The sequence below is a fragment of the Mesoplodon mirus genome, assembly GCF_964341445.2.
Source record: "Mesoplodon mirus genome assembly, chromosome: 3".
Taxonomy (NCBI): domain Eukaryota; kingdom Metazoa; phylum Chordata; class Mammalia; order Artiodactyla; family Ziphiidae; genus Mesoplodon; species Mesoplodon mirus.
The window spans coordinates 41,429,997-41,445,924 of NC_138978.1; the positions used below are offsets into that span (position 1 = coordinate 41,429,997).

The 15,928-nt window shown below is 38.5% G+C and overlaps 1 protein-coding gene across 1 annotated transcript in view; it reads right to left on the minus strand.

The window, feature by feature from the left end:
- Positions 1–15,928, minus strand: part of LOC309800447 (phosphatidylinositol 3-kinase regulatory subunit gamma) — an 85,172-nt gene that overhangs the window by 31,363 nt on the left and 37,881 nt on the right. Inside the window, exons 2-3 of the mRNA XM_082614572.1 lie at positions 7,040–7,148; positions 5,029–5,127 (exon numbers count right to left, since the gene is read on the minus strand). Of these exons, the coding sequence (XP_082470698.1) occupies positions 5,029–5,127; positions 7,040–7,148 (208 nt within the window). The remainder of the gene's footprint in view (positions 1–5,028; positions 5,128–7,039; positions 7,149–15,928) is intronic.

Consider the following 15,928-nt stretch of genomic DNA (forward strand, 5'->3'; position numbering starts at 1 on the left):
TGAATTTAACAAGTGTTGGAATATAGTTAGACGACTACTATGAAGGGAGGGAGGAGCAAGTTTGGAGAGAGGATATATTCACAAGGGTAATTTTAATAGTGGACCATGGACCTTAAACAGAGGAGGGAAGTAAAGACATGAAAGAATTATGGAATGGTGGATTTTTAATTATGCCTCTCCCTCATTGTAATCTTCTCGAACAGAAGAATCATGCTATTCCTTCTTATATCCTAGCACCTGGCCCAATGCCTGGCATATATCAGATTGCTAAAGATTTGTTAACTCTCCAGATTTTCTACAATAAATACTATTTGTTGATTTTTTAAATGGTTACTGAATTGAAAAACCTCTACTTTCTTATCACCTACTCTCTGCAGTCTGACTTCACTCTCATTCCTCTCATGTGAGGGTCACCAATGACTTTTACCAAATTCAGACTCTGCTCACTTCCTCTATCACAGGCTCAGATTCTTTGCAGTGACTAAAATTTCCCTACTCCCTTCCTTCCCTCCGTCCCCACTTCCTTCTTAATATTTCATACTCCCATGACCTCTAGGACATTACTCTTTTCTCTCAACCTCTTAGACTGCTCTTCCTCTGCCTCCATCCTGCTGCTAAACACAGTTATTCCCTAAAAAAATTTGCCTTCAGCCTCTACCCATTTTTTCCAAAATAAACTCTTTCTTTAAAATTCCAATTATTCTATATAGATGGTACCTGAATCTTTTTTTGGCCCTATACTCTCTCCTAAGCATTAAACCTAAATTTCTAACCATATTCTAGATATATTTTTACCTGGAAGTTCTGAAGCAGCTAAAAATCAACTGCTCCTGGCTCTCCTATTTCTATAAATGGCACATTCATTCTAAGCCCCGCAGGGTCAAACCACAGTCACTTTTAACTCCTCCTCAACCTCATACCTTTTCTATTATCAAATTCTTTTAGCTCTTAGCTCCACATTGCCTCTTACTTTGATTCCTCAACTCCATTCCTAGAGCCATCATCCTAGGTAATAGTTTATTTAATCTTTCAATCATGTCATTTTCCTGCTTAAAACGTTTTATTAATTTTTTTACACTTAGAAATAAAGTTCAGGGCCTCCCTGGTGGCGCAGTGGTTGAGAGTCCGCCTGCCGATGCAGGGGATACGGGTTCGTGCCCCGGTCTGGGAGGATCCCATATGCCGCGGGGCGGCTGGGCCCGTGAGCCATGGCCGCTGGGCCTGCGCATCCGGAGCCTGTGCTCCGCAACGGGAGAGGCCACAACAGTGAGAGGCCCGCATACCGCAAAAAGAAAAAAAAAAAAAAAAAAAAAAGAAATAAAGTTCAAATTCCCTACCATGGCTCATCAGGCTCTCTGCATTGGGCTCTTTCCCACTTTCAACTTCATCTCCTACCACTCTGTGGTTCACACTGGAAGCCAGGCATAGCAGTCTCTGCATTCATTGGATCCACCAAATCTTTCCAAAATCAGTGTCTTTGCATTTTCTGTTCCCTCTCCCTGGAACACTTTTCTGGCTGGCTCTTTCTAATCCTTCAGTTTTCCAAAGTCATATCCTCAGAGAGGCCCTCCTGAAAACTATGTAAAATTCCCTTTCCTCATATTCTGTTATCAGATAAGCTTATGTATTCCCTATATAGCACTTCATACGCTATGAAATTATCTTTTCTTTTTTTTAATTGAACTAAGTTGATTTACAATATTGTGTTAGTTTCAGGTGTACAACAAAGTGATTCAGTCTCATGTCTTTTTTGGCTGTGCCTCGCAGCTTGCGGGTTCTTAGCTCCCCAACCAGGGATTGAACCCAGAGCCACGCCAAGTCCTAACCACTGGACTGCCAGGGAACTCCCTCATTTCTTTTTTATGTGTTTATTTTGTCTCCCTCTCCCCCACTAATACCCTTTCCCAAATATAAACACTATAGACAAGAGATCATGTCTGGCTTGTCCATCATTTTCTTTTCCTAGAACAATGTAGGCACTCAATAATATTAAATGATTAAAGAATAAATCTATTTCTGGATGATCATTCCCTCTCAATTAATAATAGCCTTCTAACTCTTTACTAGTCTCTATCCTCTTTTATTTTTTTCTATTCAAATATGGTCTGATCATATAACTTCCCTATTTAAAAAATGAAATGGGGACTTCCCTGGTGGCACGGTGGTTAAGAATCCACCTGCCGATGCAGGGGACAGGGGTTCAAGCCCTGGTCTGGGAAGATCCCACGTGCCGCAGAGCATCTAAGCCCGTGCGCCACAACTATTGACCCTGCGCTGTAGAGCCCGCAAGCCACAACTACTGACCCCATGTGCCACACCTACTGAAGCCCACGTGCCTAGAGCCCGTGCTCCGCAACAAAGAGAAGCCACTGTAATGAGAAGCCCGCTCAGGGCAGCGAAGAATGACCCTGCTGGCTGCAACTGGAGAAAGCCCACGTGCAACAACGAAGACCCAACGCAGCCAAAAATAAACAAATAAATTTTTTTTAAAAATGAAATGGTTCCCCCGCCTCCTTATGATAATAAACACAAACCCCAAATTTTAGAATTCAAGGCCCTCTTCAACATGACCCTTTTCCAACCTTCTATCCCCTACTGCTTTTTCCTCTTTTCAAATGTTACCCTCTAGCCAAATGGGATTGCATCTCACAGAACAGGACTCTATAGTTCTTCACCTTCATATCTTTGTTCCTATTGTTACCTAATCCTGCAAACCTCCTCTCCCAACTTTCTACATATCCAAATCTGTTAGCAGGTAACTATGAAATATAAACAAGAAGATGGTGGCTTAGATTTGGATGGTAGAGAAGTGTGAAGAGATTATGGATGTAGATTTGGAGGTAGAGTTGGCAGGACTTGTTTAATGATGGATTGGATGTGAGGCTGAGGGAAAGGGAGGAAAAAAAGATTTGTGGCTCTAGTAACTGTAGAGATGGTGGTTCTGCTTCTGAAAAAAGGAAAGACTAGAAGAGAAACAGTCTGGGTAAAGGAGATGCATTAGAAATCAAGAATTCTGGGCTTCCCTGGTGGCGCAGTGGTTGAGAGTCCGCCTGCCGATGCAGGGGACACGGGTTCGTGCCCCGGTCCAGGAAGGTCCCACATGCTGCACAGCGGCTGGGCCCACGAGCCACGGCCGCTGGGCCTGCGCATCCAGAGCCTGTGCTCCGCAACGGGAGAGGCCACAACAGTGAGAGGCCCGCGTACCGCAAAAAAAAAAAAGAAATCAAGAATTCTGCTTTGACTATATTAAAATTAGTATGTTCTCTAGTTATCTAAGTAGCAACTGGATATATGCACCTGGAATTCAGGAGGTCAGAGCTGGAGATAAGGTTTATGAATCATCACCACGAAGCTGTATATTAAAGCCATGGGAGAGGACAAGCTCACCTTGGGAGAATGAATACAGAGGAGAAAAGGAGGCCCAATTCTGAGCCCTGGGATATTGAGCAAAGGAGTCAGGAAGAAAATTAGGAGAGAGTGATGTCACAACAGCCAAGACAATAAACTGTTTCTAAGAAGAAGTGTCTATGACTAATGCTGCTAAGAGGTCAGGTAAGGTAAGAGAGAAGTGGCAACTGGTTTAGCTGTCCGTGTAGAGTAGCAGAGACAGAAGCCTGACTGGAATGGGAAAAAATTATGTTGAATGCATCACTGTAGAACACTAATTATTCCTCAGCACAACTGAAGTCCTAAGGTATTAATGTCTTTACTAGAAACTGATATAAGCCCCAAATTTCTAGCATAAAATATGGGATTATTTTTCCTAAAGATACTAGGCTGGAAAGGCAGCAAAGAGACAGATAAGTCTGGATTTGAACTCATCCTCTGCCACTTACAAGCTAAGTGTCTTTAGGACAAGTTTCTTAACCAAGCGAAGCTTCAGTTACTTCATCTATAAAATAGAAATATTAATAATACCTACCTCATAAGGTTGTTTTGATAAATAAATAGATATTGAATGTAAAATGCTTAGTACAAGGAAGTTGTTATTGTCACTATTGTTATCATTATTCTTTTCTTTAGATATTCCTTTTAAAAAAAAAAATCACAAGACTTTATTGCCCTTAGGCTATGTTAATTGTTGAAACTAAATGTGGAAATATCTAATACAGTATTCCTAACCTATTTAAATATACATGCCATCTGGGCTTCCCTGGTGGCGCAGTGGTTAAGAATCCGCCTGCCATTGCAGGGGACACGGGTTCGAGCCCTGGTCCGGGAAGATCCCACATGCCACAGAACAACAAAGCCCATGTGTCACAATTACTAAGACTGCGCTCTAGAGGCCGCGAGCCACAACTACTGAAGCCTGTGTGCCTAGAGCCCATGCTCCACAACAAGAGAAGCCACCGCAATGAGAAGCCTGCGCACCTGCGCAATGAAGAGTAGCCCCCACTCGCCACAACTAGAGAAAGTCCGTGCACAGCAACAAAGATCCAACGCAGCCAAAGATTAGTTAATTAAAAATATATCTATAAAAAAAGTTTTTTAATAAATATATATACATCCCATCTTTGTAAGTATAAAGAATGATACATCCACGTTATGAGATTCTAATATGCCCATATGGATGGCATGATATAGGCTGAGAATTGCTTTATCTTCTACATATCCTCATCAGCCTAAACTATGTTGAGTTTTACTCTCTGAAGTCTATATTGAGGAAAACAATAGTTATTGGAGGGGTGGATTCCCAGCACATCATTAATAACCTTAGGCTGTGCCCATGACCTCTCCTTCACTCATAAGGTCAACAGTATATTTCTTACTTCATTACATTTAGGGATTTTAAGCCTTTTTGTCTTATTGCTACATAAAAATAAAAACTGTTGCCTTTTTAATATTACATTTAAATATTTAAATGTGTAGAAAAAGGACAGTTAGCCAAACTAAAAATTATGTATCTAAATTAAATAAAAATATGAAAAAATTTGTATGTAAAGATTTAAATAAAATACGGGAATCTTTGTATACCCAGAAATAAATAATCCTAGCAGAACCCTAGCCAAAATGCTGAAAAATACTCACCGTAAAGTCAAAGTGTAATCTCCCTGCATTTTTGTTGAGGCATCTCTGACCAAGAAGGTACCATCTGGCATGTCCCGTAATTTGTCATTTACCTCCTCCCTGAAGAACAGAATTATAGGAAAAATGAAAAAAATGTAAGTGTTGGTTGTTCTTTTCACATATTATCACTAAGACTATTTGGGAGGTAGGTACGTATAAGGTTATAGAATCATGGGGGCTGCCAGAGGTCATTTAGTTTCTCCCTGTAGATATTTCTTTCTGTTTTGATTTTTGGTGTTATGCAATCTAAGGAAGGGTATTTGATTTTTAAACTCTTCCAGGTTTCAACTGTCTGTAGGGAATAGTGTTTCCATTAAGCCTTTAGGGCTTCCTTAGGCAGGTATGAACTTGTAGAGCTTCAGAAAAAAAACAACAGCTGTTTAGAAAGAAGATTAAGTTTAAGCAACAGTGGCAGCTGGGTCAGATCAGAGTGGGGATAATTTATTCAGTTCACAACCTTTAATATAATATTCTCCAATTTGAATTTATACTGATAACAAATTCCTTCTGCAGAGTTGGTTTAGGACTTTAAGGAACAACACTAGAAGACTCAAAGAAAATGGCAGGGCATAAAAGAACCTTGAATTATAGAACCACATGGTCTTAAAATATAAATTAAGTAGTATTTAAATATAACAGATCCTTTTATTGTACACTGCTAAAATTTAAATTTTCTGATCAATTTGAATACGAAATATATTAAGTCTTCCTTAAAAAATTAAATAAGGAATTACCACAAGACCCAGAAATTCCACTTCTGGGTATACACCCAAAGAACTGAAAGCAGAAACTTGAACAAACATTTATATACCAATGTTCACAGCAACATTATTCACAATAGCCCAAAGCTGTAAACAATCCAAATATTCACCAAAGCCAAATGTCCAAATGAATGAATAAAAATGTGGTATGTACATATAATGGAATAATATTCAGCCTTAAAAAGGAAATTCTGACACATGCTACAACATGGATGAACCTTGAAGACATTATGCTAAGTGAAATAAGCCAAACACAAAAGGACAAATTTTGTATGATTCCACTTATATGAGGTACCTAGAATAGTCAAATTCATAGAAAGAGAAGGCAGGATGGTGCTTGCCAGGGGCTGGGGAGAACAGGAGGAAAGGGGAGTTAGTGTTTAATTGGTACAGAGCTTCACTTTGGGAAGATGAGAGTTCCAGAGATGGATGGTGGTGATGGTTGAACAATAATGTGAATGTACTTTATGCCACTTAACTGTATATTTAAAGATGGTTAAAATGATAAGGAAAAAAAATGAAATGAGTGCTACTTTGTAATGGGAGAGAACAGACAAGAGAAAGAGAAGGACAAGCATATTGAGCAATATAGAAGCAACCTGGAATCTGACTTGGCAGAAATGGATAGGACTTTTTAAAAACAAGAAAATACAATGTTCAAATTTTAAAATATATATACATATATATTTTTTCCTTCTGTAAGTTAAAAGCTTTCCAAACCCAAATTTTACCCAAAAAGCAAATCTATCCTAGAGTCCTGTTTCTCAAAAGGAGGTGTGTGAAGAGTGCATAAAAATCACCTGGGGAGGTTATAAATGCAGATTCCTGGACCCCACCCCATGATTCTTGTGCATGCAAAGATTGTGGAACCATGCCTTAGAAACAGAAAAGTAAGGAAAATTAAGGACAGATAAATATCTTTTATCCTAAAACACATGCACCTATCCTAAATGTATAGGTTTCATTTATTCAGAAGTCTACCCTCAATACAGTATTAAAAGTAATCATCACAGCCATAATTGAAAGATTTTCTTGTCACTTGTTTTGTGGGAAGAAAAGCGTTTAGAAAATTTGAAAGGTTCTCCTAAACAATTTTTTAAATGGTAATCTTTAAATGACAACTTGTGGGGCATTAAAAATGTTTTATTTTAACTCCTAATCTCAAAATTATTTTTTTAAGCTTCATTCAATTATAGTACCCTTCTAGTTACCTTGAAATATCCCCCCAGTACCATTCTGCATCCTGAAGAGAAACAGAACCGTCCTTCATTCCATTGGTAATGGCTGAAGTCACTGGCTTAGGTGGCTTTGGTGGAAGAGCTAGAAGAGAAATGAATATTATTATTTTGTAGATGTAAATTATTATTTGTTTTCTAATTTCCTCAGTCAAACTCAGCTCGTTAACCAATGTGCATTAAGATTCAAATAATTATAAATCAAATTAAAAGTTATTTTATGTTAAATGTTAAACATTAGCCAAAGAAAGAATCCTTTTAGAACTCTACCAATAATTGCCTGAAAAAATGAAATATTCAAGCTATTTGCGTTTTCTTCCTTCTTATAAAATACTAACTTTTCGTTGGATTCCTTTCTCCTAGACCAGGGGTGGGGAATAGAGAATGTCTGTACCACCATTCTTTCAAGGTGGCATTGTGAATGAGTGGCACTCCTTTCCTCCATGCCAGGAATTGGTCTCAAAATCCATGTCATTTTTTCTTTATGCAGTTTCTTTTTTTTTTTTGCCCCACTGCGTGGCCTGTGGGGATCTCAGTTCCCCAACCAGTGATTGCAACCGTGCATCTGCAGTGGAAGCATGGAGTCTTAACCACTGGACTGCCAAGGAAGTCCCCTCAAAATCTGTGTCATTCATGCTTCCAGGCATCCATTACCAGTCCATCAGAGTGAGATAAAGTCTGTTTGTCATCCCTGCCTTAGGCAGAGGAGTGAATGAATTGCGTGAATAGACACCACCCAAAATGGCTTTGAAAGCAGCGAGCTGATTCAGCTCAGTTCCCTGGTTCCCAGAAATACGTATTAAATGTCTATCATGTGCAAGAAAGTGCTAAGAAGTGGGGATACAGACTTGAGTAAGCCACCATCCCTGGCCTTGAAGAGTTTACAGCTTTGTGAAAATGTTTGCCATGATGGTCGTAATTAGACTGTCCATCTGGAGCATGCCCACTTTCGTCAGGCGCACTGGGGCTCCCTGGCCTTCCTGCCTCTCCAGTCCTGGCCCAATCTACCCCCTACTTTATGATTTACTGACAATTATCATGAACTAGCTCTTCTCTAAATTTGAACATCACATCCTATGGTTTTGGTTTTTTTGTTTTTCACAGTATGCTCTTTCTCACTACTTTCCATAGTCTTCTCTGTACTTCAATTTTCAGAAAAGGATGATATGAGATCTGCTTTATTTAAAAATACTGACTAGGCACCACAGCCTCTGTAGCTGAGGGCTCAGTAGCTTGATCCCATGAAAAGGAGGAGCAAGGTCAGGTAAGTGGTTACTGGGAGAGAAGTAAGCTGCTCACATGTGCATTTATACCTATGTCTTTCACACATCTCCTTAAAAAGCATTAATAAAGAAACGGACATCGAGACACTAGCCCTGACTAAACATCAGTTGCTTCTGCCTGTGTAATAACTATCAAAGGGTTTGTTTCATTCACATAAGAGTACTTATGTTTCATTTTCTGGTGTTAAGAACACAATATAAAATACACACCAACTGACACAGATTGACTTCTGCACCTGACATAACCATTTACATCCATTCCTTACAGGAGACAGATTAAGTGTAAAAGATGGTCAATTTTGAATTACAGAAATGACTTTGGTAGGGTTGGGTAGTGCTTTGTCAAATGGATGTCATAGTTTATTACTAGTAAAGAAAAGGGAAACGTAGTTTGCATTATCGTGTCATATTTTCTAAAAAAAACTTAATAGGGGCTCTATATTTAGTGGTCATATTAGGAAAAATGATAATCTGTAGAATGAATAGTTATGTTTTGTTACAACTAATACTTTCTTTGTTAAAAAGGTTGTATTGGCCATAAAAAGGAACGAAACTGGGTCATTTGTAGAGACATGGATGGATCTAGAGACTGCCATACAGAGTGAAGTGAGTCAGAAAGAGAAAAACAAATATCGTATATTAACGCATATATTTGGAACCTAGAAAAATGGTACAGATGAACCGGTTTGCAGGGCAGAAATAGAGACACAGATGTAGAGAACAAACGTATGGGCACCAAGGGGGGAAAGTGGCGGGGTGGTGGAGGTGTGATGAATTGGGAGATCAGGATTGACGTATATATACTAATATGTATAAAATGGATAACTAATAAGAGCCTGCTATATAAAAAAATAAATAAAATAAAATTCAAAAAAATAATAAAGCCTAAAAAATATGTATATTTGTACACACACACACAATAAATTAAGTAATTTAAAAAATAATAATAAAAATGGGGCTTCCCTGGTGGCGCAGTGGTTGGGAGTCCGCCTGCCGATGCAGGGGACACGGGTTCGTGCCCCGGTCTGGGAGGATGCCACATGCCGCGGAGCAGCTGGGCCCATGAGACACGGCCGCTGAGCCTGCGCGTCCAGAGCCTGTGCTCCACAACGGGAGAGGCCACAACAGCGAGAGGTCCGCGTACCGCAAAAAAATAAAAATAAAAAAAATAAAAAATAAAAAATAATAAAAATGTTGTATTGGGACTTCCCTGGTGGCGCAGTGGTTAAGAAGCCACCTGCCAATGCAGGGGACATGGGTTTGAGCCCTGGTCCGGGAAGATCCCACATGCCATGGAGCAACTAAGCCCGTGCACCGCAACTACTGAAGCCCGCACACCTAGAGCCCGTGCTCCGCAACAAGAGAAGCCACCACAATGAGAAACCCGTGCACCGCAATGAAGAGTAGCCCCTGCTCGCTGCAACTAGAGAAAGCCTACGCGCAGGAACGAAGACCCAATGTAGCCAAAAATAAATAAATTTATTTTTTTTAAAAAGCTTGTATTGAGTCTTCAAATTCAAGTGTGGCTTAAAATGTAAATATATCACATGATGCATTTAAATACAATGATGCCTCTGAAGCAGTCAAACAGCATTCGTTTTGTGTTTAGAACTACAAAAGAAAATCTCTTCAAATAAAATACTTCTAAATTAGAAAAAAAATAAACTTTTAATTCTAAACAGATGTCCAAAAAACTTCTCTCTCAAAAGACAACATGAAGCCCCTTCACAAACAATTCAGTCCAAAAGCCATTAAGGGAGAGCTGGTCATGATGGCCAAGAGCTGGTGTCAGAGCGCAAAGCAGGTGAGGGAGGACTATGTCCATGTTTGAGGGCAGCTGCACAACAAGGATCTCAGAGCTCCAGCAGGGTGAGGAGGGAATCCTCAAGAGGGCAACTTGGCGTGGGGTGTTGAAGGTGAGTGAAGAAGGGCAGTGGCCTGGGGCCCGGGTGGCACAGAGTGTTGGAGACCAAGCTAACAAGGACACAGTCCTAGGAGGTGGGCATCCCAACACAGTGGGGCAAAGCCAGATTAGGATGCAAAGAATTTCTAATTGGGCAGGGGACGGGAGGGGGTAGGCAGAATGTAGCAATAACTATGAAAGACTGGGTAATACAGAGAAATGGATCAAATAAGTAAAACTACTATAGATAATAGGAGCTGGGGTTCTCACAGTCTAAAAAGGAAGTTACAAATATGGAAAGGTAGAAAAATAGAATGAACCCCCTGGTTTGGACTGCAATTTTTTGCAGCTATTGATGGGAACTCATGGAATTCAACAGATAGATGGATAGATAGATAGATATAAATGTCTGTACTTATAGAAAATACAACTATTCCCTAGCTCTGTCCCCTGAGAGGTCCTGGGATCAGCAAAATCCTAATACGCACACTGAGCACCCAGATCTTGGTTTCTAATGCCATTCTCTACTAAAAGGAACCAGGGCTCTTTGGAGAAATGGCTGAGGTGGGGCAGAGCAAGTACCAAATGAACCTGGAACATTATGTTGTGCTAAAAAGTAACCAAGTACTCAAAGAATGAGGGGCCATGACAAAAGAACAAAGAAGCCAGCTTGAAGGGGCTCCCACTACCAAATCTGGGATAACTGGAGCATCAATACAAATAATAGTAAGGGAATATAAGCCATTAAACAAAATAGGAATCTATGTGTCCACACAGATATAAATAAATAAATGAAAAAATTGAAAGATTAATGAGGAGGAAGACATATAATTTTGAAGGCCTTCCCACAAATGCTTATTAATCACAAAAGTATTGAAAAAGACTAATATAATAGTGGAGAAACCTGGCAAATATATCTTAATCAAGTAACCAAGGTTACTACCAACAGCAATGGTGAGATCACGGGCCCGCCAACAGGATGCATCACGAAGGACACAACATCACTTCTGCCAAATACCTGCCATATATGCATAAGCTGAATCTAATCATGAGGAAATCAGACAAACCACAGACAAATCATCAGACAAACCACAACTGAAAGACATTCTACAAAATAACTGGCTTGGTGCTTCCCTGGTGGTGCAGTGGTTAAGAATCCGCCTGCCAATGCAGGGGACACGGTTCGAGCTCTGGGCCAGGAAGATCCCACATGCCACGGAGCAACTAAGCCTGTGCACCACACACCTAGAGCCTGTGCTCCGCAACAAGAGAAGCCACCGCAATGAGAAGCCCACGCACCTCAACGAAGAGTAGCCCCTGCTAGCCGCAACTAGAGAAAGCCCACGCGCAGCAATGAAGACCCAACACAGCCAAAAACAAATAAATAAAATAAATAAATTTATTTTTAAAAAAGAAAAGAGATTCTCTCTAAAAAAAAAAAAAACTGGCTTGGAATCTTCAAAAATGTTAAGGTTGTGAAAGTCAAGAAAGACTGAGGGACTGTTCCAGATTGAAGAAGACTAGAGAATCATGACAATTAAATACAATGTGTGAGTCTGGACTGGCTCCTTTTGCTATAAAAGACATTACTGGGACAATGGCAAAACCTGAATGGGATCTGAGGATGAGATGGTAGTAATGCATCAATGTTAATTTTCTGATTTTGATAGTTGTATTGTGGTTACATTGGAGAATGCTCTTATTGGTGGGAAATACACACAAACATGGTCATCATGGACTATCATGTCAGCAACCTACTCTGAATGGTTCAAGAAATCAAGTTCTTTGTATCATACTTGCAACTTTTCTTTAAGTTTTAGATTGTTTCAAAAAAACTTTTTTGAATTAACAAAAAAGTTATAGATAATACTGTGGGGAACAATGTGAATATAAGAATGCAGTTGGTCCCCTATCTCACACCATATATGCAAAAATTAACTCAAAATGGATCAAAGACCTAAATGTTAAGAGCCAAATTATATACCTGACAAAAAATTGTATCTAGAACACATAAAGAACCTTGAAACTTAACAGAAAAAGAAGTGACTAAAATTAAAAATGGGCAAAGGATCTGAATAGACATCTCTCCAAAGAAGATATACAAATGGCCCACAAGCACATGAAAAGATGTTCAATATCATTAGGCATCACGGAAATGAAAATCAAACCGCAACGATACCACTTCATACCCACTAGGATGACTATAATCAAAGAGACAGATAATAACAAGTGTTGGTGAGGATGTGGAGAAATTGGAACTTTCATACACTGCTGATGAAAATGTAAAATGATGCAACTGGTTGGAAAACAGTCGAGTAGTTCCTCAAAAGGTTAAACATACAGTTACCATATAACCCAGCAATTTCAATCCTAGCTGTATATTTCAAGAGAAATGAAACATACAACCATATAAAAACTTATATATAAATGTTCATAGCTGTATTATTTATAATAGCCCAAAAGTGGAAACAACCCAAATGAATAAATAAAATGTGGTGTGTGTGAATACATATACATATAATTAAATATATTTAATATTTAATTATAAATTAAAAGGCAGTAAAAAGGAATAAAACATGCTGTAACATGGATGAACCATGAAAACATTAGACTAAGTGAAAAAACAGTCATGAAAGACCACATATTATATGATTCCATTGTCCAGAACATGAAAATCTATAGAAGACAAAGTAGAATAATGGTTGCCTAGGGTTGAGTTGAAGGGGAAAAGGGAATGACAGTTAATGTATGCAGTTATGTATGCAGGTTTCTTTGGGGGGTAATGAAAATGTTCCAAAATTGCTTGTGGTGATGGCTGCACAACTCTGTGAATATATTAAACACTACTGAATCATATACTTTTTAAGTGGATGAATTGTATGGTATGTGAATTATATCTCAATAAAGCTGTTCTTTAAAAAAAAATCAGACTTCTGAAATCACTAGATGCGGGAGAGCTTGCTATAATCCATACTTCTTTTTCTAATTGGCTACTTATTTATACTTATCTTCTTTGAAAAGGATGTGGCTTATAAAAGTAGCAACAGTTGGAACTATAATTTTGTAGAATTTAAAATTCTGCTACGTATAAGGATTAACAGTTTAAACGTGTGCTACACAAAAGCACTTTGCTATCACTATGAAAGGTACAAAGACAAGGCACTCAAAAGAACAAATCTAGAGGGAATCACACTTAGAAACACCTAACCATAATTCTCAGCAGAATGAGGTAAATAACTATAATAAAAGTAAAGTAAGGTGCAATGAAAACGCAGCAAAAGGAAAAACTGATCCCCTCCTGGGGAAACTTCAAGTTCAAACACTGGGCTTCTCAAACCTAGTCCTTACTGAACTGAATGCCATGACCAGGAGGGCCCAACAAGAACCAATTCGCCTCCTTGAATCAGCAGGTAGATTACAACTTAATCACCAAAAGGAGCCACAGAGACTTGCTTCTGTCTATATTCCTTCTCTGGGGGAGCTCTATACTGAACTGAGTTGACCAGCAGCATGGGGAATCTGCTATTTATGGATAATGACAGTTTACTGATAGCTCCACCACCACCAAACAGATAATGACCATGTCACATGTATTACAGAGGGCTCCCATAGCCTCCTTATAACTTGCTTTTCTCATCTGCAGAAATATAAGAAGAATGAAATGATTATAAAGCTGTTCCTACATAAAGTTGCTAAAAGAACACAATTAAGAATGAATGAAATACTGGCCTATTTCTACATTCTCATCTATCATCATTCCATACATATATTAAACAAGTATTTATTGAATACCTTCTATGTTCTAAAAGCTGGGAATATAGCAATGAACTAGACAGACACAGTCTTTATACTTATGAACTTTGTAATCCAAAAGGATAAACTTCAAGATAATTCATCATTCTTAAAATCGTGAGTATGTTCAAATTTAGTTCAACTAAACTAACATGAGTCTTCAAAATAAATGTTTTGCTTTCTCTAGCAGTTGATCTCCCTCCCATGTAAATTATAGAATTTACTGGATGAAAGTAAGTAAAAATTTACCTTACATAACCTTCTTATTACATGGAGATAAGCATATTTTTATCTATATGTCACTTCCAGATTATGATATTATAAATAAAGGGAAAAATTACAAATCACATACATTTTAAGTAGGTCAAGTGGAACACATAAAGGGAGAAGCTAATTAGGGTACATTAATTACCTTTCAACCTCTTGACAGGTGATTCTTGCACTGAGTAAGCACTGCAGTACTGAGTGATAAATTAAATGCACCTGAGCAAATATTGGGCTGGCCAAAAAATTTGTTCAGGTTTTTCCATAAGATCTTACAGGAAAACCCAAAAGAACTTTTTGGCCAACCCAATACCTTCCTACGTAAGTATTCATAAAATACCTAGCACTTTTGTTTCTATCTAGTAGACAATGAACAGTACTTCTCTTCCCATTTTGAAAAATTATATTACAAGTTTTAAAATATTAGCCATACATAAAGATGTTTCAAATCCAGTTTTTAATATGTAGACATAAGAACAAACATATACACATATATGTCTGTGTGTATGTATACACATGCATAAAAACATCTGGAAGAATACACAAACTGCTAATAGTGTATACAACAGGAATGTTGGGAGCAACACAGGAGAGCACTTTACCTATATATGCATGCTTTATTTATGTATGTTTTAAAAAAACAAAACCAAAAATGGTTATGAATAATTTTTCATTTTAATTTCTTGTGTTTTCTGACTTTTTAAAAAAAATTTTCAAAAATTCACTTTGATTTTTTTAATTAAAGAAAGTGTTCAGGGGCTACAATGCTGTAAAAAAATTATTTCTTTGGTCATAATCTACAAATAATGTACAAATAGGAGATTAAAGTATTGTATCAAAGTTAAATGTAATGGGCTTCCCTGGTGGCACAGTGGTTAAGAATCTGCCGGCCAATGCAGGAGACACGGGTTCAAGCCCTGGACAGGGAAGATCCCACATGCCGCAGAGCAGCTAAGCCTGTGCGCCACAACTACTGAGCCTGTGCTCTAGAGCCCGCAAGCCACAACTACTGAGCCCACATGCCACAACTACTGAAGCCCATGCACCCAGAGCCCGTGCTCCGCAACGAGAAGCCACCGCAATGAGAAACCCACACACTGCAATGAAGAACAGCCCCCGCTCACCGCAACTAGAGAAAGCCCGTGTGCAGCAACAAAGACCCAACACAGCCAAAAATAAATTGATAAAAAAAAAACTACTAGAGCTAATAAATAAGTTTGGCAAAGTTGTAGTGGTCCAAGATCAACACATAAAAGTCAGTTATATTTCTATAAACCAGCAATGAACAGTCTAAAAGAAAATTAAGAAAACAATTCCATAAATAAGTGGGAACACATCCTAGGTTCACAGATGGACAAAAGCAATCTACAGATCCAATGTAATCCCGACCAAAATTGCAGTAGGCTTTTTGTAGGACTAGAAAAAGCAATCAAATTCATATGGAATTAAAAGGGACCCTGAAAATCAAAATCATTTTGAAAAAGAAGAACAAGGTTAGAAGATTCACACTTACTTGTTTTAAAACTTACTATAAAGCTACAGTAATCAAAACAGGATGATACTGGCAGAAGGACAGACACACAGACTAATGGAACAGAACTGACAAATCAGAAATAAACCTTC